At 34.5% G+C, this 26,518-nt stretch overlaps 1 protein-coding gene across 3 annotated transcripts in view; it reads left to right on the top strand.

Annotated features, from left to right (window-relative positions):
• Positions 1–26,518, top strand: part of LOC106672135 (sodium- and chloride-dependent glycine transporter 1) — a 65,054-nt gene that overhangs the window by 5,694 nt on the left and 32,842 nt on the right. For 2 of the 3 annotated variants that reach the window (XM_014403312.2, XM_024225230.1), the window contains one exon: positions 23,950–24,587. In XM_014403312.2, the coding sequence (XP_014258798.1) occupies positions 23,956–24,587 (632 nt within the window). In that variant the 5' untranslated portion in view covers positions 23,950–23,955. Of the gene's footprint in view, positions 1–12,783; positions 13,126–23,949; positions 24,588–26,518 lie in introns of those variants that run through there. The other variant, XM_024225232.1, reaches the window with a different exon arrangement.

Raw genomic sequence — 26,518 nt, 5'->3', positions numbered from 1 at the left:
AAATTTCTAAATCTTGGATTAATTATTATCAAACCGTATTTAATACAACCAATGATCTTTTGATATATGAGATACACGTAAAGTTTCTCCCGATAAGCATCATGAGATAACCAAGTCACACCTCTCATTGGAGGCACTTTTTATAATGTATACAGCCCCGAGGAATATCGAATGTTCTGGGGAAGTGAAGTGATCAGATTTCTATGTTGTATCTGTTGTGTTTATTTAATTTATTGTAATGAATGAAATTTATTAGCGTGAAAGGAAGGGGTTGCTTAACCGCGCCCCCGAGGAATATAGTGTCCTCTAGAGTGAGTTTGTGAGGTTTGGGGAGTGAAATAAGTTATTAGCGAGAATGGAGTGGGTGGAACTCCGCCCCGGGAAAAATCGTATCTTCTAGAATGAGTTGTGATGCCTGGAGGGTAAAAGTAGTTATTAGCGAGAATGGAGTGGGTTCAATCACGCCGCGAGGAATATTGTATACTCTGGAGGAATGAATGTGACCAGACTTCTATGTTTGTGATAATGTATGTGCAAGGTGTCTCTCTAATCAATGCATTAACTTCACAATCACATTCTACGTCCCAAGGGGGCGTCGGTGGCCGCAAGGTTTAGTCTTTGACAAGGCGCTCATCACTGTAAGGTAGAGGTCCCGGGTTCGAATCCAGCGTCCCTGCATTCGAATCCGACGTACTTACAAATGGGCTTTTTTTCAAAAACATCGGCACCCTGAGGGTTTATATGACCTCTGCTGTTCCGAACCCTCGTAAAAAAAAATTCTACATCCCAAATGGAAGAAAAACACCGGTAGACCATGATACGATTTTCAACCCTTTCGCAGATATTCAACATTTTACTTTTTTTTCAACTATCTACGGTTTACTTCGTAGCTCTTGACCTTTTCATTTTAGTGAAAATCTGAAATGAGCGTTAATTTCATTTAAGAAAACAACCTTCTAGAACTTCCAATTTAATTTTTGGTAACAAAACAAGCACATTTAGTGAAAAATATATTTTCAAAAACGGCTAAATTTAAAATAATTAAAAAAAATTTTTAAAAAATTTGTAACCTCTTTGGAAAAATTCACGGTAGAGCTTGTCAAATTTCATAAAAACCTTTTCGTTTAATAAGCTTTTCAGTGGTATACCATTTTCTATAATTTCATGGAAACAAGATACAGAAATTTTATGCTAAATGGGAAAAAAGAGGAAAGGGTTTAATGTAGTAATTCATCTTTTTGTCGAGGGCAAAATTTATTTCCTAACTTTAACTTAAGAAAAAAAAAACAGGAAAAGAAAGAAAAATTAAACAAAACACATAAAAAAGTGACAATAAACATAGAGAACGACCAAAACGGAAAAATTGGACAAAATATCTACACTAAACACAGACAAAAGCAAAAAACAAAAACAATACAGAAGTTGTAAAACCCAACATACAAAAAAAGAGACAAATTCAATATAATTTGGTCGTTCACGATGTTTATATGGTGTTTTTTCTTCCATTTGGGGTGTAGATATGTTGGAAAAGTAATTGCATTGAGTAGAGAGACACCCTATATATGTATTGTATGTCCAGTATATAATCTGTAGTTGACAACTTTATTTACAATAAAAGGATTATCTGCAAGGACCAGAAAAAGTAGTAAAAACACGCAGAGGGCCGGCGATGACCTCAGCTATTAGTCGGCCCCTAACTGCCCACATTATTAATATTACTTTATAAACTGAGACCTGATGATCATAATGACAATGCCTATGAACATCTATTTTACAAACCTCAAGGAAAATTAACAACGCCTTTGATTACTTTAAGCTGATGAATGATGCCTTTGCCATTTTTCTTCTTTGTTTACTGACAATGTCTTCCTCGATCGGGAGACCTTTTTATTTTTTTCAAAATCAGTTCCAAAGTGTGGAATTGTTCAGTTTTAAAAACTTCGCCGGAACGTCACAGTTATATAATCGGCTCAGTGTGCTCGTTACTAGCGAAAGTTGACTGGAAATGTGGGTTTAGTGGCTCATTCATAGATCACGGTGGAATTCCGTTTAGTTATTCATTTGTACTTTCTTACTTGACTCTTTTGTAATTTTTTTCTTTGATTTAATAACTTTCTTTAATAATGTTTGCCTCGGAACTTTGCTCATTTGTCATAGGTTCCATCATGCTTAAGACTATTTATTTTAAGGACTAACCTGGAGATCATACATTATTTTGTGTCCATTTTTCTTAGAGAACATCTCTTAATAAAGTATTTTTATGTTTTTACAAGTTTTTTTCTGCAAGTTATCAAGAATAACGGACCCACATATGTGGTTAATAGTTCGATCGCCCCCTTGTGTCACTTTTCCGCTGGTTTATTTCAGTGGATGTCTGCGTGCTGTGTCTCGTTCTTTTGTTATTCTAAGTCCAAGAAGTGTAACGTTGAGTTTGGCCATGTAAAGCAAAAAAATATACGGACTTTCGTGATAAACAAAATAGTAAGCAACATTTTTGTTTTATCAAAAATATGGAAATAAACACAATTTTCGCTTTTTTTGCGACAAGAACGTCGAATTTTTAACTAATTGATGCATGTACATCGTTATTAGTTGGATGGTCTTCTAATTGCAAGTTTTCACTCGGATATCATTGAATGTCAGTGTATTGTCTCTCATGCAAGTCTTTTTCATGTACGTTCCTAATTTCAGTCCTAAGGGCTTTTAATAACGTTTTATGGTCAAAAAAATAAGAAAACCTTTATTAGGGGTTAAAATAAAAATAAATGGTTTGAGTAAAGTTTTCGCGGTTTTTCCCCAATTATTTTGTGCAATATTTTAACAAGCCTAAGCTTTTTTTTACAAGTGTCTTAAAATCCAAAATGTCCAATGTTTTCTTCAAGAATTTTGTTGTCGTAGCCTATTTAAATTAAATTCTAAATATTTCATAGCTCAAATGTTTAAAATTAAATAGAATAATATTTTCCTGAAATCCTGGAGTGTGAATTTTCTTTGTAGTCTTTTATTTAAGTTGTGCTTTTTGCATTTGTTCACTTTCATTTCTATCAATCTGACCTCGGACAAATCAGAAACTAAACTGTTTTATTTTCTCAAAAAACATGTAAATCAAGACAAAAATTAAAGATTCTTAATAAAGACATTTCAATTTTTCTGTGCCCAGCGTATCGAATTTTTAAATAATTGACGAACATATGTCCTTATTAATTTGTCAATCGTCCCCCATTGCTTTTGCCAATCGTATTTGTTGTCTTAAGCTTTATTCCTTCTCCTGTAAGTTTCTTCTTAAACGCCAAGGGGTGAATCGATGAATTTTCTAGCCAAAAATTATAAAAATGGAATGATTACCTTGACCAGATAACAATAAAATAAAATTAATGATTTTGTTTGATTAAAAACATGGAAATATTGACAAATTGATATATAATTCGATTATTCAGCGGTCACCATATCGACTTTTGAAATAATTGACCAGAATATCTAGATTAACCCTCATCGCATAGTTCCCCTGGTCAGTGGAGGTCTGTGTGTTGTCTCTCGCGTCTGCCTTTCGTTCGCAGTTCAAGTACAAAGTTCGAGGAGAGTTGTTCTTTTGTTTTTGACAGCAAACATCTAAAATAAACGGACCTTTACCAAAAACAAGGAAGTATTGAAAAAGAGACATATATTTCGATTTTCAGGATTTATTTTTCTGTCTGTGTGTTTTCTTGACTTATTTTTTCCATAAACTACAAAAAAGATCAGAGGTCAGAATTTTAACCAATCGACGAATATATGTCCTAGTTTGATCTTACCTATTTGCAAGTTTTCATTAGGTGTCCGTGTGTTGTCTCTCGCGACGGTCCTTCTTTTGGTTCCAGATTAAAGCCCAATAATTAATTCATAAACATTCGTCCCCATGTTGCAGGTTTTCGCAGTTTATATTTCAATGGATGTCTGTGTGCTGTCTCTCGCGTTGATGCTTCTTCTTTAGTATCTTGGTTAAATTCTAAGAAATGTATTAAATGTTTTATAGCCACACACTTCAAAAATAGAAGAACCTTTTTTATCAGGAACGAACAAATCAAAATCATCGGTAATATTGATCATCGTTTTACATTTACGCTGGTTATAAACGTCTCAAAAATGAATAGGGATATGGCCAATTTTGTAGTATTTACTATTTACTATACAATAATTTTTTTAAACAGTTAATACCGTTTATAATGTCCTCTGTTAGCTAAAAACTCTGTGTACCTGTTGGCATACTGGTTGTCACTAATTTTTTAAGGGATTTCACATCATAGATGTTGCAACGATGCACTCAGTTGTTGCAGGTTAACTGACTGCGAACGGTGATCGAAAAGCCTCCTCTACAACGCTTCCCACGTGTGCTCAATGGGATTGAGGTCTGGAGTCACTGGGGGAAGGGGCAGATGGGAAATTCCCAGGTTTTCTAAATACAGTTGAACAACTCTGCCTTTATGAGGCATTATGATCCAGAAATCGAAAATCCCTGCCAATGAGATGCCTGGTTTGAGGGATATTTTCGTCGATAATTTCTTGGACAAAACGGACTGCGGTGAGGTTGCCTTCAGCAATTTGGAGTCCAGTTCGTCTCGAGTGTAAATACCCATCCCAGAGGACATCGCCTCCTCCAAACTGTACAGAACAGAGCCGCGGCCGGAGCGGATCCGGAAGTTCTTACGCTGGAAGAGCCTCCTCACTCTGGGAGGTATTAATAGAGTGGCCTTCTCTATCTAGGGAGTGCGTGGGAGACCAGGCTGATGCATTTCGGCCACCTTGGGTAGCCCTTTACGCGTGGCATACGGTCTGATGCTCAATGCAGACCCGACCACTCGAATGGGCAAGCGAGGAATGAGGTTCGTCATGGCCCCTCGGGGCTGGGACAGCTTCTTCACCAACGCGTGCGGCTGTAACACACGAGTCATGAGCGGAGGTGCATCACCTCTCATCTTAGAATCAAAACGACCGGTAAGGCTGCCAGGTACGTACGCTAAAGATCCTCATTGTCCTTTTAAGGACGACCGAGTATTTGGGAACGCGTGCACAGAACAGAGCCCGAACTAGGGCATTGTACGCATCCGCTGTTCTCGGTAGACCCTGCTATCACTGACAGAAACGCGGCTCATCAGTATTCCAGCATTTCAATTGGTGTTCTCTTTTAGGTGCCCGCTGTACCATATTCTCCTGAGTTGCTGGTGGCGGGTTGTTGCTGCAGGTCGATTCAAAAGGGGATATGATATGAAGCCAACTTCCCACAAATGGTTACGAATCGTTTGTATCGATAAAGAACTTGCCAGAACCTCCTGTGCTTCATTTAGGATCTGGCGGACACTATGGGAAGGTTCCGTCTCGCAGCAAAGACAATATTTCTGACCTTCCTTAGCGTGGTAATGGTCTGAGATCCACCACCAGGCCTCCTATCGGCACTTCCAGTCTCTCGGAATAGTGCTAAAGCTCTGAGAAACGTCAACTGCTTCTGCCATATACACTTGCCGGTGATCTCGATTCCCTCAATAATATTGCAAACTTCTGGTTCAAGATGGCGTCTTTCCACGGTTAAAGAGAATACAACTGGACTAAAATGGAAAAAAAGACGAGAAAAGGTGTTTGTTTACAAAATGACTAATCCAAATTTGGTGTTGTTTTACTATAGCATGTTACTATTCTTAAGTAAATCCGTTATAAAAATGAGGATTAACTTTGTTTTTTGGCTTATATTTTCTATTTTGTTTTATTCAACGAACAAGAATATATTGGTCAATTTAATTAAAATCAAGAGAATAAGAAACCCTATTCATTTTTGAGCAGTTTATTCCAGTGGATGTCTGTGTGTTGTCTCTCGGCCTTTCTTCTGTAAATTCCTGATTAATGTCCGAGGAGTGTATCGTTTGGATTTTTTGATAGCAAACATCTAAACGGATCTTCGTGATAAAAAAATGATTATTATTACTTTACAATCATTTCCTACAATCGTGAGTTTTTAAAAAATATAATTGTGTATTTTTCTAATTATTATCAGTCCCATCGTTAGTAGATTTTGTACGTTTGTCCAGGCAGACAAATCGTGCAAAAAGTAACAGTTCTACCATTACTGTTTTCTCATCACGATACACTCCGGCCAGGATGAAATTTATTTCTCCCCTTCTTCTTTGTTTTTTTAGGTCAAGCCAGTTAAGCCTTGCAAGCATCCTGCAATGCGTTGACATAACAAAGGAAAAGGATGTAGCGTTTGTAATAATTGTTTGACTCACATCGTACCGTTACAGGGAACCTCGTTGACCGACATTCCGACCGTCAATTTTTAATAAAATCACGAAGATTCGGGACGGACAAGTTAAAACGATCGAACAGCACGTGACTGAGGATTTCCCAAGGGAAACGCAATCCCACCGTTCTGAGAATAGGTCATATCGGAACAAAGACAGTAAGAAAAACTTCCAAACCAGTAAGATCCGTTTAGATGTGTTCTAGCTCCACTCCTAACCTTGTACAGAGTTCAGTCTATCACTTTTCATTGTCCACCGGCAATTCCATCTTTTGTAATTTACAATAAATTACCGGCAGGAGTCAAGAATCGCACACCCTGGTGTGATGACCTCGACCTCGTCTGTCCAGGTTGGGCTCCGGTTGCTGTTAACCATCAATTCAGCACACAACCCATTCACCCTCTCACTCATTCTTAAATACGTTATTCTTACTTACATTACCATTCACTCAGTCAGGGGGTGGAGTATTCCATCACTCTTTTTACCTATTATAAAACTAACCTGATTGAGGGCCGACTCGATAATCCGCCATCGGCCTCACCCTTCACATTCACGCTAGTAAATAATTCACAACACATGCTAGAGACACAAAGCTAACTATATACAATAAAACAACCCTGTTTCTTCCAAGAATCGGAACAGGGAACCCGGATATTCATTGCTGTACTCGAGCACAATTCCCACATGGCATTCCTATGCTCTCTCTATGGAGCCAAGGACTTGCACCCCTTAATCATAAAACAAAATATAAATGGATGTAACATATGAGATATTTAATTAATTCTCTCTGTTTATACCACAGTTTCAATGCTTTACAATGTGCAATAATTATGTTGATGAGCCTAAAAGAGAAATAGAATCAATTCAATTTGATCAGAAGCTGGAATTTCCTCCCCCTGGAACATTTACCAAAATACAGTTGTTAGTTATACAATACCACGTCGTATAATGGAAAAAAAATGAAGCTTTTGGGTTCATTTCTTCCAGAATCTTAACCTTCCTTCACCACGATGTCGAATCTGTTCTTCAGCAGTTCTTCAGAGATAGATCAGCTTTAAAAAAAACGGGACTTTATCCGGGAAAAAGAGATTCGGATCCAGAGAGAAATTGCATGTACTTTATCAGATATGTACTTTTCTTCCCTGCAATCAGGTTTTAAATTCGCAGGCTAATTGTAAAAGATTAAAGACAGCATTTGTCGGCAGAAATGTACTGGAGGCGGATGGGCGTTGGTACGGAGAAGAATAAGCGGAATCCTGGTTTCTTGACCTATCTGATGTTTTATGACCTTGCGACGGAGACAACCACCCATTCGGGCCTCTACGATTCTCACATTTCCACTCTCTGAATTCCAGGTTGCAACTTTGTAGCGAAGTTTTTACGAATTTGTGAAATTTCATCTCTCAGGATGATTTATTTTTGTAGGTTAGATGTTTCTGAACGACCCGTTCTGTTTTTCCTCGCTGTTCCTGGTCGTCTTCGTAGGCGGGGTTTTTCAATCAAACAAACCAATAACAGAATATTTAACAAACGTGTATTAAAAATCTATCTCACAAAATTTTTGAGGTTTGGGCGGTCACCAAATTTTAGTTTAGGTCGCTACCCATCATCTTATATATTTATTTTCTTCCTTTTATCATTATTTTCTTGTAATTACGTTCAATTTTTTGGACTTAAGGAAACGTTAAAAACATGAAATATCCCTACTAATAAATATCTTTTTCTTTCTCTCTATCTGTCAGTCCGTCTCCCTCACTCTCTCTGTTTCTTCCTTCTCCTTTCCTCTTCATCCATTTCTTAATTTTTTATTTTATTCTTTTACTTTTTACTGCCTTAACTGATATAAAACATGTCGATCTCTCTCTCTCTCTCTCGCTTTCTCTCTCTGTCTTTTCTCTACGTATCTGTATGTCTATCTATGCCTTTCTCTTTTCTCTATATTTTTTCTTACTTAATCGTAATAGTTTTTTTTTTATTCAGTCCTTACTTTTTATATTTTGGTCTTTCATTCTCTCTAAAACTAACATAAGAACTCCATTTCTCTCTCTCTCTCTCTCTCTCTTCCGCTCTCTCTCTCTCTTTTTCTCTCTCTCTTAATTATTTTTCTATTTAGTCCTCTTTTTGTATTCAGTTCTTACTTTTTACATTTTTTTCTTCTCTTCGGCCTAAATATGCATAAGAAATCCATCGTTCTCCCTCTCTCTCTTTCTCTCTTGCCTCCCTATCCCCCTCTTTATTATTTTTATTCAGTTCTTCCTTTTCACATTTTTTTTCTTCCTTCTGCCTAAATATGCACATTAAATCCAGCTCTCTCTACCACTCTATCCGTGTCTTAATTCCATTTTGTATTTAGTCCTTACTTTTTACAGTTTGTGCTTGCCTTCTGCCTAAAATGATCATAAGAAATCCAACTCTCTCTCTCTCTCTCTCTGTCTCTCTCTCTCTCTCTCTCTCTCTCTCTCTCTCTCTCTCTCTCTCTCCTTTCCACATTACGAGTCAGAGAGGTCCAAGACCTAATTTTGTGTGATGAAATAAATCTCCCTCCTTCTTACCTCTCTATTCCTCTTCTACTTCCTTTTTGATTCCCTCTTGAATGACTGAAGCAAACATCTCAGCTCCTCTTCTCCTCTCACCCTCACCACTTTTTCCTCATTATCATTTCCGTTTGTTTTGACATTCCAGCTTTAGTTTAGACTGTTTTGGTGTGTAAACCAACTAAAACCGTAAGATGGGCAGACCAACGAAGTAAAACTAAACAACGCGTTGGCTGACCAGTTCGATCGGAAATTATCAAAAAGGTCCATGACCAAACAGACCTCAAGAATAAATCTCACAACTACACTAATGATAATTTTTGATTAAAGACAGAGCGAAATTGTTAACAAGTAAAATATTTTCGCTTTTTAAAATTTTTTACGTTTTTCATATTCGAGGTAAGAGATTTCTGCAAGTGGTTGGTTCGTCACCAAATTCGAAGTTTAATATCATAAACATTATCAGGTTTCGATTCGTGTAAATATTTGAGGAAATCCAACGAATCTACACAAATTCACCACTTAAGAGGGCGAAATGCAAAATGTAGAAAAACAGCGATGATAGGCGGACCAGGACGATCATAAAACAATAAAAATGCAATCCTAAGATGATATACTTACTTCAAGCAAACATTTAATCTGATAAACTAGCGGTTGCAAAAATATCGACATGCTTTTTTTGGTAGATCCAACTTGAACTGGTAGCGTGTGGCAATTGGCAGGTCGTGATATATCACAGACGACGCAATGATGTGCAGAGAAGGTGAACTTTTTCGCAGGTTTCTTAAGCAGAAATAGAGTTAGCGAAATGCAGATTATCACTTGGCCCTGGTTGAATAATTGTGGATTTTCATGGAGAATTAAAATGTTGAAGTTCTGCTTCGAGTTTTGTACCCACTAAACGTTGGTCAAGAACCTTTCGAAACTGGCGAATTGAAAGGTCACAATTTCTTGATTTAAGTTCAGCTTGATAAGTAGCGGTCATCGAGACGAAAGGCGGGAGTAATAAATAAAAAATCTTAGGATCGTGAAAGAAGAAGTTTTCTCGTCGATGATTATTTAGTCACTTGCTACGGGCTTCGAAATGGTGACTAATGAGGTCAACTAGATTGTTTGGAAGCAACACGCGATCAAAAACCTGTCCGGCGTGTTTTTCATTTTTGTGAAAATATTTTGCCTTGAGCATAATTTTTTACATGAATTAATTTGCAGATGAAAAGACCTAATTCCTTGTAATATAATTGCATTTTTGGAATAATAATAAGGTTCGAATAGTTATATAAGGATCCAGAGGATTTTGTGGTTTCAAAGTTACAATTATTTGGCTTTTTCCCTAATCTAAAGCTAATTAGTGGATTTTAGATGTCGCTTTGTAAAACTGTGTTGGAAAAAAATAACTAAGAACGACGACCAAGAGGAGAAATGAAAATTAAATTTATCTTCTCCCTCTCTCTCTCTCTCACACACACACACACACACACACACACACACACACACATATATATATATATATATATATATATATATCACGACCTTATCTTCTCTCTTTTCTTTCTTTCTGCCTCCAAAACTGTCTCTCCCTCTTCCTTCTCACTCTCCCTTTTTCCTCTCTAACATTTTTTCTCTTTATTTTGTATTTCATTATTTAATTTCTACATTTCATTCTTAGTTTTGACCCAAAACAGACCTAAGAAATTCAACTCTCACTCTCACTCACTATTGTATATCTATCACTTCATTACAATTTTTTTTATTCAGTCCTTATTTTCTACACTTCGTTCATGACTCCATCCTTAAATGTACCTTTCTCGTTTTTCCTCTTTTCCTTAAACTCTCCCCTGACCACTTTTTTCTCAGGTTTTACATTCATCTATATCTATCTTCCATTACCTTTTCCTATCTGTTTTCCCCATTATATACTTTTCTACTGCTTAGTTTTTAATTTCTTTTATCCTTGTATTTTTATTTCTTTTAACACCTTCATCAATTTTTTGGCAGTACGAAAATTCCCTTTCTATCTCTCTCTATCTCGGTCTCTCTCCCCCCTCTCTCATTCTCTTACACACACAAACACACACATATCACTCTCCCTTTTTCCTCTCTAACATTTTTTCTCTTTATTTTGTATTTCATTCTTTAATTTCTACATTTCATTCGTAGTTTTGACACAAAACAGACATAAGAAATCCAACTCTCATTCTCACTCAGTATTGTATATCTATCAATTCATTACTTTTTTTTTATTCAGTCCTTATTTTCTACACTTCGTTCATGACTCCGTCCTTAAATGTAACTTTCTCGTTTTTCCTCCTTTCCTTAAACTCTCCCCTGACCACTTTTTCTCTCAGGTTTTACATTCATCCCTATCTATCTTCCATTACCTTTTCCTATCTGTTTTCCCTATTATATACTTTTCTACTGGTTATTTTTTAATTTCTTTTTTCCTTGTATTTTTATTTCTTTTGACCTTCATCAATTTTTTGGCAGTACGAAAATTCCCTTTCTATCTCTCTCTTTCTCTCTCTCTCTCTCTCTCTCTCTCTCTCTCTCTCTCTCTCACACACACACACACACACCACACACACACACACAACTTAAAGTTTATTTTAAGAGCTCAATTAATTATACACAATTTTTTCGAAATGAAAAATTTGTATCAGAGGCGGGATTCGAACCCACGACCCTCGGCTAATACGCCGCTGCTCTACCACTTGAGCAACCGTGACTTCGATCGCCCATACCACAAACTTCCCATTTTATTTTAAGAGCAATACACTAGTCACTAATATAATGCAAATGATATTTCTATACAAATGTATATTTTTATAATTTATTAATAAATTGTAAGACATCCCGACCAATTATTGTATAAATATCATGTTTCAAATTGTGCCTAATTATTTTGTAAATGCACAAGTAATCACCTGCAGTCAGAAATGGGAGCAGGTGGAAATAAACTCCCTGTCTCCAGGGTTACTGCGAACAGGAAATACACACACACACACACACACACACACACATTTTTAATTGCGTCGTTAGGTAAAGTGTGTGCATTTCTCCTTTTTTTTCTTTCTTTGCTTAAGTTTGTAATACTTAGTTTCTCATTTTATTTGTTCTTTTTTTTCGGTTGTCCAAAGAAATAGAAAACCAGAAATACCCCTTTACTTTTCAATTTTCTTTCTCCCCTCCATCTCATAAATTTATTTATCTACTTCTGTATTTATCTACAGATATATCCACCTCCACCTGTAGTTTATTCATTTCACATCTTTATGATTAGTTAGTTTTAGTATTTTAAATTTATTTCCCATTGAAAAATTTAAGATAATATGTGAATACGTTTAAAATTTAAAGTACGTTGGCATGATCCTAGATTATTTTAGGAAAAAAAAACAATAATTTGCGACTAATCAATTTTATGGTATACAGATAGTAGTAATTTCTTTACACTAAATCATTATTGTCTTGGAAAGAAATCAATTTTTACATTTGTATTGTCTGTATTAATTATAAGTAGTACTTTGCGCACTTTTTTCTCCTTCCTGCATCAGGCAATCATTGCGAAGTATTGCTGTATTTACTCAATTAATTATATACAATGTTTTCGAAATGAAAGCCGAAAGTGGTGGGTTCGAATCCCGCCTGTGACACAAATTTTTCATTTCGAAAAATTGTGTATAATTAATTGAGTATGTACATAATTATTAAGTAGAAGCTTATAAAATAATTAAAAATTTAGTATTAGTGTTTTTATTAAAAGACTGGGAGCCAATCTCTCAGCAGCACACCTAAGAAACAGGAAACAGCGGAGGCAAAGAAAAAAAGTTTTGTTTTGAAAGACCAGTCGTGATGCCCTTGAGAGGATGACGGGCAAGTTTGGAACACGAATTCCTCACTTCTCGCCTCTCTCGACCCATCGAATCCGGACATGTAGTACTGGCTATAATTAGTAACTACTACAGGGAGGGCTTTTAAACTTTACGCTCCTTCGCTTTTGAGTCTAATGTCAATTGTTTTGCCGCCGGGTCAATCGAGGATTTCGATTTTTAAAACACTCAGACTAAGGTTAAGTATAAAAAAATGACATATCTGATCATCCTGGCAGGTATTGTTTTGTGCCTATTTATAGAACGCAGGAGTCAACGATCTCTTGGAAGGGAATGGGTCTAAAATAAAGAGAAAAACGTAATACAAGCGCTTGAAGGCCGAAAGCAGTACACCACAGCCTCAGAATCGCTAATTTGAAAGAAGGACACAGTTTTGAATTAAAACAAGCCAAATAAATCGCGTGGACCGTTAAAAATACTGAACAAACATCAAAGGTAAACGAACCGATTTTCTTTTAACATAACAAAGAGGACAGGAACAAAGGCCTTAACTACACATGAATTGACTATTAATATTCAAATAAAATCTGTACGACTTTTGAACGACCCTGCGTGAAATTAATGGCCGGTCACGTACGTCATAAAAGGATTCTGTTTTAGTTGACATTTTTATATATATTTCTCTCCCTGCTGCATATTCATTATGCTGGTATGATTATTATAAAAACACATACTCAAAAGCTTGCGCTAGTAATGAAAATTTAGGAAAAATTTTGTGAAAAAACTTGTATATAAGAGAATATCGCATCATGGTCATTATCTGTTGGGCTTTTGTAATTAAAATAATTAATTCTGTGCTCGATTACACAACTGTAATTCTTCTCTGTGGAAATAGTTTATGATGGAATCTTTCTCTTTGTCGTTTCGAGATATTGCATTTAACTAAATTACACGAAATAACTGTAATTTTCCTTTTTTAAAGAATTTTATTACATCACAAATGCCTATATGGAAATGTAGAGTTGTTCACAGATTGGATATTATGATCAGAGAAAATCAAAATGAAAATCAACCTTTTGCTATTTGTAGCAATATAAGGTCCTCATGAAATTCTATTCATTTCTAGAGGTTTTATTTAACAAATAAATCTAAACAGTAGAAGAATAGAATTTAAATTATAATTTTTTTGTTTAAAAGACTAGAAATAAATCTAAAATTGTATGTAACATTCGGAATAAATTAATAATTCTACGGTCAATGATGAAATAATGGTGCGATGAAATAATTTGCTGTATTATTTCTAAAGATTGCATTTTACGAAGAAAAAAAAATCAAAACAGTAAAATACTAGATTGTAAATTATTATTACTTTTATTTAGATCGGTAGGTACAAATTTGCTTTAAAATCTGATATCAACATTTGATAATAAATATAATAAGTATATCTGCTAATGAATAAGACCAATGGTTTTTTTTATTGTTGTGATGGTGTTTTTAGTGTTCTGATGAAACCCTTCTCGTTGATATTTTATTGATTAAAAAAAAATAAAGCAGTGGAAAGCTATATTTTAAATATTTAAAAAAATTCGAACAATCTTTAGAAATATATCTAGATTTTAATATTTTTAAATCTGATATTAGCATTTAGAATAACCGTATAATTGTAAGAATAATGAAATTTATTTCTAAAGATTGTATTTTAGAAATTAAAAAAATATTTAAAAAATATGACGCTTCAATTCTGATCGTTGATAACTGATAACAAACTATCAAATATGATGAAAGTTTACTTTTGTGTTATTTGCTGTGAAATAAGGCTATGATAAAATATTTCGTTCAGTTATTACTAGGGATTGTATTTGACAAAAAAATTAGTTCAACGCCGATTTTCTAAAATAGACTTTTATTTCATTTATCTGTAGAAATAAATCGTGATTTCCCTGCTAAAAAGTCTACTTTTTGCACTTAGCAATAAAATAACGTTACGTTAAAATATTTTGTTCTATCATTTCTAGGAGTTGTTTTTAACATATCAAGACTTAGAAAGCTACATTTTTAAATTTGAATTTTATTTTACCAGGCTGTAGAAACATAATCTCTGGAATTCTTATTGTTGATTCGGAATAAACAGAATTATATAAAAGTCAACTTTTGTGCTTTGATAAAATACTTCATATGTTATTTCTAAGGATTGCATTTTAGAAATTAAAAGAATACAAAAAAATAGGACGCTGGTTTCTAAAAAAAGTCTTTTATTTCGCCAAGCTGTAGAAATAAATCGCCAATTCTGATTGTTGATAACTCATAACAAACTATCAAATATGATGAAAGTCTACGTTTGTGTTATTTGCTGTGAAATAAGACGATGATAAAATATTACGTTCAGTTATTACTAGGGATTGCATTTGACAAAAAAAATTAAAAGAAGTTTAACGCCGATTTTCTAAAATAGATTTTTATTTCATTTGTCTGTAGAAATAAATCTCGATTTCCCTATTATAAATAGACTACTTTTTGCACTTAGCAATGAAATAACGTTATGTTAAAATATTTTGTCCTATTATTTCTAAGGGTTGTATTTAACATATCAAGACTTAGGAAGCTACATTTTTAAATTTGAATTTTATTTCACCAGACTGTAGAAATATAATCTCTCGAATTCTTATTGTTGATTCGGAATAAACAGAATTATATAAAAGCCAACTTTTGTGCTTCGATAAAATTCTTCATAACGTTATTTCTAAGGATTGTATTTAATAATTATTTTAAAAGTTACTTTGTGCTTTTTGCTGTGAAATTAGGTTACGATGAAATGCTTAGCTGAATTATTTAAAGCGGTTGTATTCTGACAAAACTTAGAACATTACATATTATTTCTAAAATCTGTATAACTAAATCGTAAATATTTCAAAAGTATAGTCTTTGTTCATTGTTGTGAAATATTACGTTATGGCGAAATTTCTAGTGATTGTATTTGAAACAAATTAAAAACGCCGATTTTCAATCAGTTTTAGATTTGTTTAAGGTAATAAATCTTTTTAAATAAATCTAAAACTTTTGACAAACTCAGAGACAACTCTAATAATAAAGATCCTTGGATTTACAAACAGATGTATACTTTCTCTTTTTCTGTGATATAAAATTTTGATGAACTCCATGTTTTTTACTATTCAATATTTAACAAAACCACAAATGATGTCTTTACCTTTTGTCTGTTGTTTGTAGAATATACAATTTTTGTGTTATGTTTGTAATTTGGCTGGCTAGAAAACAAAATATTTGTGCTTTGTCTATTATTGGGTTGTCCGGAAAATAATGCAGGATTTTAAGTTTTCATTAAAAAAAATCTATATAAAATATTCTGTTTACGTTTACAGGATTACTCATTNATGGGAAATTATTTTGATTAAAGAACATTGCTTTAAAGTAACTAGTTTCTTTTTTTTTGTTTAATACCAAAATCCTGCATTATTTTCCGGACAACCCAATAATTATAAAATCTACCCAAGTGCAATGTATCTTTAATATCCGAACTATGAAACATTTTATCTATTTAATACTTTTGCTAAGATGTTAATTGTAAATGAAACATGATACAATCATCATCATCTCATCTTTAACATCATCTCATCCATGATAGAATTCTCTAGATGAGCCCGGTCTGGAATTGAAAATGACATAAATCTAAACGTTATTTCACTGCTAAGTGCAAGTAGACTTATTATCAGGGAAATCACGGTTTATTTCTATAGATAAATGAAATAAAAGTCTATTTTAGAAAATCGGCGTTGAAATTTTTTAAATTTTTTTTGTCAAATGCAATATCTAGTAATAACTGAACGAAATATGTTGTCATAGCGTTATTTCACAGCAAACAACACAAAAGTAAACTTTCATCATATTTGATAGTTTATTATGAGTTATCAACAAGCCAAATTGGTGATTTATTTCTACAGCTTGGAAAAATAAAAGACTTTTTTTAGAAACCAGCGTCCTATTTTTTATATATTTTTTTAATTTCTAAAGTACAATCCTTAGAAATAACATTATGAAGTATTTTATCAAAGCACAAAAGTTGGCTTTTATATAATTCTGTTTATTCCGAGTCAACAATAAGAATTTGAAAGATTATATTTCTACAATCTGATAAAATAAAATTCAAATTTAAAAATGTAGCTTTCTGATATGTTAAATACAACCCTTAGAAATAATACAACAAAATGGGTGGTGATTAGTGACCGTTAATCGATAATTATTCAGAAATCATGAGATACGGTCTGGTGTGATGTAGGTTTCAGAAAAATATTTTCTTTATCGTGCCAACGTTCCGATCTTTATTGAGATCATCTTCAGGGCTCAAAGTGTTTGTCTTCTGTGTAATTGTGCCATTCTTGCATTTGGGCACTCTCAACACGACACGCAAGAATGGCACAATTAAACAGAAGACAAACACTTTGAGCCCTGAAGATGATCTCAGTAAAGATCGAAACGTTGGCACGATAAAGAAAATGTTTTTCTGAAATCTACATCACACCAGACCGCATCTCATGATTTCTGAATAATTATAGAACAAAATATTTTAACTTAACATTATTTCATTGCTAAGTGCAATAAGTAGGCTTTTTATCAGGGAAATCACCATTTATTTCTACAGATAAATGAAATAAATATCTATTTTAGAAAATCGGCGTTAAACTTAAAAAAAAATTTTTTTTTCAAATACAATCCCTAGTAATAACTGAACGAAATATTTTATCATCGTCTTATTTCACAGCAAATAACACAAAAGTAGACTTCCATTATATTTGATAGTTTATTATGAGTTATCAACAATCAGAATTGAAGCGTCCTATTTTTTAATATTTTTTGTAATTTCTAAAATACAATCTTTAGAAATAAAGTTCATTATTCTTACATTCAATTTCATTATTCGTTATTCTAAATGTTAATATCCGAACTATGAAACATTTTATCTATTTAATACTTTTGCTAAGGTGTAATTGTAAATTAAACATGATAGAATCATCATCATCTCATCTTTAACAACATCTCATCCATGATAGAATTCTCTAGATGATCTCGGTCTGGAATTGAAGACGACATAAATCTACATGTATAAACAACACCCGTAATTTTTTCACGGAGTTTCCCAAGACAGTAGCACATACTGGGGTCAACGTGACTTTAATTGGCATGCCATAAAGTCCGTTTTATAAGAATTCCTCTTCCCTGTGAACCGACTTGTAAAGGCAATTAACGTTAATGTAACGGGTCCGCCTACTCTCATTGTTATTGTTCTAGACATCCAGTTTTATTTTTTTTAAACGTGTTTGTCACTCCTTGCATGTCCACAAATTAAACGATGATCGGGAGAAGAGAATTCTTTTGTTTAAACTCGGAAATGTAGGCTACTGGGATTGTTTTTGTTTTAAATCGTGAAAATTCGAGACAACCGGTTTCCGACGGACCGTCTGGGCATTTTTAATCCTGAGAATTGAGAAAAAAAAAACAAGTTTTGACCTTTTGATGAATATTTTAAACGGCTACAAAGTTGGCAAGTTTAGCAAACAAATTGGATTTTGTTATGCTTTTGGCTCCGAGTTGAACTTAGGTCAGCGGTTTGACCGGAACGAACTTAAAAGTGAACATGCTGACCATGATGACCGGAGACGAACTGCTGTCCAAGCTAAGCTATAAAACAACCTTTCAACTAAGAATGTTTTTGGAACAGCTAGTTGCCCATTGTACTTCATGATCTTAAGACATAAAACACATACATCTTACGACATAAGACATAAAAAGTTTTCGAGAATCATTAGGAAAAGCTGTTCAACTTTTGAAAATAAAAACTTGGCGATGTCTATACATTCAGAGACCCTAAGAATATGAGGCGTGAATGGGTTTAACATAAATCAAGTTATATAATAAAAAGGTTCTTTTGTGAGTCATTTGTTCCATTATTCCGTCCTGATTTTTTTGTACTCTTTCTACCTTTCGTGATCTTCAGCCATGGGAAGAAGAACAAGTCATATGGCTAAGAAGAACCAAAAATCGATAATCTAAGTTTCGAACTTTTCTGAAATCACTTCTCATTTTGTGAAAAAAAGAACGTCTTGGCGATGAGAAAATGGTCAATCAGGACCACCAAGAACCCCTGGTGTGTACCCGGAATAACTAAAATAATTATTACAAGTTAAAAAATAATATAATTTTAAATAGCAAATAAAATCAAGAAAGCTAAAATAGGTCAATAATCGACTGTTTAATTAAGTAAAAAAAATTGTATCCTGTTAAGGGAGTGGGGCTTTACCGAACTTAACAAGTCCCGTCTGAAACAAAAGAATCGCCATCTATCGGAAGAATGTACGAAAGTATTCCCTCCTTCCGTTAGGTGCCGGGACGTTGACTGTTTTTACAAATTTGAAGAGATTTTATGATTTTTTACAGTTGTACTGATCTTTTATTGCTTAAATTCTACGGCTTACCAATGAAAGATCATAAAATTAATAATTAAAGTAGTGAATAAATCATATTAGTACGTTCTTCATCATTCTTCATAAATTTTAAGAAATTAGTTTGCAAATATTGACAGGTGTCAGAAATTTTGTCATCTAGAATATATATANGATAACAAAATGTATATATATATATATAATGTAAATAGACTTATTAGGTCAAATTATTGACCTAATAAAATTGTAAAACTACACTTATTTACATGGCTTGGAATCTTTATCAGATGAATTTGACATTAGGTCTTAATTACGGTAAATGATGTTAAAAGAAACATATCAAGGGTAAACAGACACACTGAAGATGGCAAAAAGCCAAAGTGTGTCTCACAGACTAACCCAGCAAGTATAGAATTTTGTTATGTATTACTTTTAGATTAATAAACCCATTTTATGTTAACAAAAGGAACATAGGATGCATACAAGCACACGTCAAACATAGTGGCACATGAATAGTGTTACCACTTGAGCTATTACGACTTTGATCCACTCCGACACCAACTCAACCTACAACCTTTCGAATTTTCCTTCTTTTTGCCATATTTTCAAAAATTGTGTAATCAGGATTCGATTCTCAGCAACTTATGAAGTGACCATGGCAAGTCTTTACCAGAGTAATTATTTTTTTAAATATTATTATATTAATCCATATATGTTTAGCAGTCATAATTGACCTATTAATTATTTAAATTAATTGTAATTTTTACGTAAGGTTGATAGATCAACTGGTTAGAGTAACGGCGTATTGAGCCAAAGGTTGTGGGTTCGAATGACACTAACTTTTTCATGTCAACCAAAAACTTAGATGAAAAGTATAATTAATTAAAATAATTTATATGGTCAATTATGATTGATAAGCATTAGTACTCGAAATGCTTCTTCTTCTTTGCCTACAAACCATGATCGCATCCTTAAAAATTATCCCAATCACCGATTCAGATTCCGCAGCTACCAAACGATTCAGCAAGCCCACCATGTTGTCAACACCATCGCCATCTCCCTCAAGCGTAAACTGCCCTGGCGTTTGCCTTGACATACCCTAGGCCTTTGGTCGTGTGCGTCACGAAAGCTTGGTGTGGAAGATAAAGGACATTCTTCCATTTACATACTAGCTCATCCACAAATTCTTCCAAGTAACCCATAGCACCTCTTCCTCTTTTATTTTTCCCATTTTAGTCGGCATCCCTCAGGGCCACATACTAGCTCCCTTACTTTTCTCCTACTGACACTCCTCTACTGCTTTGACAGTGGAGAATCAAGGTTAACAATCAAAAATCTAAATGCATAGTTTTCACTCTTAATCGTAAAACTCTCCCACCTGTCTATTTATACCCCAATTCCTCCAGCGTGTAGTATATGATATCTTCGACTTTACTTTGATTAAAGACTTTCGTGAAATCCACACACACAACTAAAACAGATTAACTGTAACCTTAGTTAATCGACAAAAGATCTCAACTGACATTGCTTTACACAAAATTATTGTGCACTACCCTAATCGCTCCAGTTTGGACCTACAGACTTGTGCTATTCAGGACAGTCAAGCACTCCAATCTTACCAAATTGCAAGCCCTACAATCCAAAATCTTTCACATAATAGTTAATCTATAGATATATTAATTTAATTTTCATGGTACTTCGTTGTAAATAACATAATTTTTGTTTGTTGCATTTTGTATGCAGTTGTAAAATAAATAAATGGAAAAAGATCTTCAACGTTGAAAGAGACTCAATAATGCCACAAACCCCAAAGATGGTGAAATGCTGAAACGCAAGAGAATAATGTTTGATAATGATAAATTAAAGTGAAATTTTAATGATTTAAGAAAGAATAGACCCACATTAAAGAAATCTTTGGTTTGTTCGTTGTTGGATATATTTCTGCTCTTTGATCTTCCATGATCGTTCTGGTTTGTTTATTCTGTTGTTCTTTTCAGTTTACCATTTTCAGATATTTTCTTTATTTCTGTTTAAATAAAATAATCACTAGAAAACAGGGTGCAGTTGAAATGGTCGCTGGTAATGATCATGGCCGATCAGACTTCAGCCAAATGAGCTGTTTATCCATGGTGGAATGCCGTTGTTATGTCTGACACTGGTGGAATTTTAGATTGAAACTAAGAACAAGTTAAAAAAAAATCGCCAATTTTCTCTTTATTCCCTGTAGTTTAATAAATTGGATGAATCAGTTCGCTATTTATTTCTCGGAATCTATCATCGGAGACGTATTTATGTTCTTTTTGGCCGCATTAATTGGCGACCTCATCGATTCTTCTCTTTCCTGCTTCCGAGACATTTAAAGTCATCAAGACTACCTTGATTTTTGTGGCTCACGACGCTCTTTGATATTTAAGAAAGGCGGAAATAAGTGAAATGGGTCACAACGATAAAATCCGGCCGCTCGGGTCATCCCGCACCGGTTCCTCTGAGGGGTTTGTGCCTATTTGATTAGTCATGTTGTCTTCAAAAAGAACCCTGTTCCTATTTATAATAGATCCAAAAAACACACTGGAACTTTGTCGGTGCCGTACAAGGGATACAGACGTACATGGACGGCACCCTTAAGGAACTATTTCCATGGTTTATTACAAAATTGCTTGTTATTACCTATTTAACAATTAGAAGTTAAATTATCAGTTCGGAACCGGTAGAAGTTGCAAGGTTTTTGCGGTAGTCTCGTTTTCTGGCCGTGGCAATGTACTTGGAATGGGAGTTTTCTCAAGGTCCGGCCGGACGGACCGCTAAAAACCGGCGTCCTCGTCAGGGAATAAGCCCTAATAACTTTTTCAAAATACTGCCTTGAAACTGTCTAAATATTTTTGGATGAAATAGATAATTAACTAGGGCTGAAAGGATTAGGAATAAGAAATTAAAACGGTTTGACCTAGTCTCGTCTAGGACAAGTAGGAATCTGGGCTGAATTCAATGCTAAAACTATAGTAAATTTTAAAAAACTTCAAAAATTTCTGGTCCGCAGTTGCTATATAATTCCAAAACTGAAGGAAATGACTAAAAAAATTGACCGTACCCAAAAATAAGCCCAAAATCAAGTAGGGACTCATCAAAACTACCGAAAAGCTACTTAGACTGGAAATAAGCTTCTAATATTAAAAAAATTCTGCCTTGAAAATATTTACATATTTAAGGATGAAATAGATAATTTGTTGTTTCTAGGGTTGATAGGATCAGAAATAAGAATTTAAGACGGTTTGACCCACTCTCGTCAAGGATAAGTGGGAACCTGGGCTGAATTCAATGCTAAAACTATGCTTTACAACAAAAAATATTAATTTTAATTGATGACTTTCAACAATTTGACTATTTGGTCCATCCAGTTTCGCAATATATTTTGACAGAATCAGAAACAAACAAAAATATTCAATACTTAAGAATATATGAAATAATTAAGGATAGATAATAAAATGTGGGAATATACAAACGTCACACTCACAAACTGAACGAAAATACTTTACAGCACACGAAAATAAGCACAGATTTAGTCGATAATCGACAAATGACGAAAAATCTACCTGTTCAGGAAATAAACTCCCAATATTTTTTTCCTTCAAAATACTGTCTTAAAAGTGTCTAAATATTTTAGGATGAAATAGGTAATTTATTCAAACTAGGGCCAAAAGGTTGAATAAGATATTAAGACGGTTATTCTGGTCTAGGACAGTCGGAACCTGGGCTGAAGTCAATGCTAAACAATAAAGTTTCGAACAAAAATAATTAACTTATGATGATCTGGCCTATCTTTCCTTGATCTTTTGATTGAATCGATACGAAACTGGAACACACACACGTCCTTGAAAATTTGGGAATAAACAAACGTACCACAAACAACACAAAAGAAGATTAATCTTTAAAAATCGGTGCGTAAAATGAAACGAAAAGGCGAAACAACTGTTCGACAAAATAAACCAAGAATTGAGTTAAGACAAAAGACTCCTTCTACTCAACATTTCTAAAGGGTGCCTGAGCATTAAGATTGCCATAGACGATTAAAATTAGCTAATAAACAGAAGGGGTCAGATGGATGATAGATGATTGGCGTGAAGAGAAACTTGATCGTTTAATTCAGAGATTCCAAAGAAAACGCTTGATCTGGATGTCTATTATCACATATTTGACATATTGGAAATTATAAAGAAAGGACACTTAAATTTTAGAATATAAAAACTTAATCCTTAGTAATTTGTTAGAGTCGTGACGAGTGGTCAAGAATGAGGTAGTTTAGAAAAACTCTTTTTTCATTTTTTGACGACGTTTCGACCTTTATTCGGGTCATCTTCATAAAGTCAAGCATAAAGGTCGGCCAAAAAATAAAAAGTGTTTTTCTAAACTACCTCATTCCTGACACTCCTCACGACCCCAACAAATTATTAAACAACTGGTCACTAAAAAAACAACAACAACACGGTGTTTCAAAAACACCGGCACCCTGAGCGTTTATATGTCTGCTGTTGCGAACCCTCGTAAAAAAAACAATAACGATATAAAAAACACACACATTAATGCTTAGAATAAACACAAAGAAATACCAATTTTTGGCACAGGTAGCTACTACTGTATTTTATTTTTTTTTTAATTTGTAGTCAAGTTCTACTCCTTGACCCTAATACTGATCATATACCAAATTATAACTTCCAATGGTCGATACCTTCTCTTCAATAAATAAATAAGTAAACAATAAAATCTATTTAAGGAATAAACAAAGCTTTAAATGTGTTCCAATTTTGGCCATTTATATTGGTCCAAATTGCTATGATTTGAGGTAATATATATATTTTTATAAATTTTCCAGGTTAAGATGGATGGTGAGGTCGACCTGATAGAGTTCGAGGAAGGTTCACCGGAGCGTGGAGCCGATGAGCGAAGAGGGGGCTCTGCGGTGGAGAGAGAAGCGGAACAAGGATGCGAACAGGCAAAACGACGTCTCCTCATCACGGAATGGGACGAGGCTTGGGCGAGGATCGTCCCGGAGAAAAACCAGAAGAAGACCAACCAGCTCAAGAGTCTCGGGGATGAGGCGGATTTCCTAGACGCGATCCTGGGCAACATGGTCACGACGACGAGCGATTCCGAAGAGCCGAGCACTAGCGGAACGGGCGAGTACAAGGACGTCGAACCGTCCGCTCCTCCTTTGGAATTGGACTGGGACGACACGTGGGACATGCCGGGTGGATCGGGTTCGGCAGGAGGATGGCAGTTCCTGACTCTCGCCGATTCGACCGAGCCGGCTCTCCTGACCGCAGGCAGTTTCAGACGGAGTCGGAGGAAGGCGGAGTCGGCCGATGGACACAGGTCATCTCCGGGCAGAAGGACCCGATCCGCCTCGCCGTCTTTCCCTGTGAATCATCCGGTCGATGTGGAAGCCGAGGTGGAACCGACAACTCCGGAAACCCCTCCTACCCCGCCTCCAATGGTCCAGTGGCCATCACGGTAAGTGACTTGATACAAATAAAAATACAACATTCCATGTAAAAACATGGATCATTTTATTTGAAACTAGCGAAAAAAGGGATAAATTAACTGAATAGAATGCTAATCCAAGGAAGAAAAAAAAAAAACAAATGAACAAGAAAGAAGTACTCTCTAAATGCAAAAATGTACACGCTGGCATATTCTTTTCTTCTTCACCAATTAACAGAAAGAATCTGAGGTTTTCACAAGGATTTCAATTCGTTATCCTTTGAACAGAACAAAGAAGTCATAAACAAAGAAATCTGTTAGTCAGAGATTGCCAGATGACGGGTTAAAAAAGAGAAAAAACACATTACACTGGCAGGATGTAATGTATTTGGTATATGGCATTGGCAGAGGATAAAAAATACATTAAACAACAAATATTCTCAAAAAAACACAAAAAGTTCGATATTTTTTTAAGTTTAGATTTATGTTACTTGAAAGTATCCTTGATAGCGTGGCATAATAGGTAACATAATTATTAATAGAAATGCATTAACCTAATGAATATGAAACATTTCTGCTATAAAATTTATCCAATGAGATAAAAAAATTTGACAAGAAGAAAATTCCAGTTAAAATTTAGGATTTTTCCTGTCATCTTGGTAAGAATTGACGGTTAAGCAGAAAATTTGTTGTCTAGGAGATTGATGGCGTTTGTAGCCAGCCAATTACAAAGAAGTCCCTATTCGTTTGAGCTTAGGACAATTATACAGGATAATGAATGTAGAAGTAGAGGAGATAAATTCATAGTAAAACTCTCTTTAGTATATTGCAACCGGTTTACAAATTGATATTTAAGTATGGCAGACCGGAGGACTTTCAGTGACTGCCTGCATGTTTTACCTCGTCCTATTTCAAGTTCTAATGAATTAATAGTAAAACTCCGCCTAGTACACAGGTTTATTAATTAATCTTAAGTACGGCATGATGAGAAGATAGTTCCGTTAAGTTCCCCATATTGCTACATTTCAATGAATGTCCTAAGCCCATCTCTAAGTCCTGATGAATTTATAATAAAACCCCTGATAGTGGGTGTAATGGGTTTACTAATTAATCTTAAGTAATGCGGAGTAGAGGAGTTTTACTTTAAAATAAGCAGGCGGTTTTTTCATCCGTCACCACTGACTGTCCACATTTTTCTCTCGTCCTAGTACTATTCCAAGTTTTAATGGATTCAGAGTAAAACTCCGCTTATTATATTACCACAGGTTTATTAATTAATCTTAAGTATGGCATGATGAAGAGGTTAAGTTCGTTAAGCATGTGGCATTTCCCATATCGCCGCATTTCTTTGAATGTCCGCATGTTTTCTCTCGTCCTAAGACTTTTAGGTTCTGCAGGATTTATAGTAAAACTACACCTATTATCTTTAACGAGTTTACTAATTATTCTTAGGATGGAGAAGTTGTATGTTAGTTAGCTCGGCAGATTTGATCACACCGCAACCTTCAGTGAATGTCCACATGTTTGTCTCGACCTAGGTCTTTTCCAGGTCCTGATGAATTTATAATAAAACTCAGTATATTATAACAGGATCTCTAATTGATCTTAAGTATTGAGAAGATGTAGTAGTTGTAGTTTCGTTAAGCAGACGGATTTGCACGTATCGCTACCTTTCAGTGACTGTCCGCATGTTTTCTCTCGTCCTAGTCCTTTTCCAAGTTCTAATTAATTCGTAATAATACTCCGCTTAGTATATAAATCATTATTTAAATTTCTTTGAAAATTACCTTTCTTATTTAATTCGGAATGCTGTTCAAAGGATTACAACTTGAAAATCTTATCAAACAAAGTGGTTTTTTTGTCAGCTATACTTTCGTACATATCAAGATCATTTCTTCATTTCTCCCGCCCTTCGAATAAAACCGATATTTTAAATTATTTTCTTTTTGAGTTCTTCACTT

The sequence above is a fragment of the Cimex lectularius genome, unplaced genomic scaffold (assembly GCF_000648675.2).
Source record: "Cimex lectularius strain Harlan isolate CLEC.00 unplaced genomic scaffold, Clec_2.1 scaffold93, whole genome shotgun sequence".
Classification (NCBI taxonomy): Eukaryota; Metazoa; Arthropoda; class Insecta; order Hemiptera; family Cimicidae; genus Cimex; species Cimex lectularius.
This window is presented reverse-complemented; position numbering and strand designations above follow the sequence as displayed.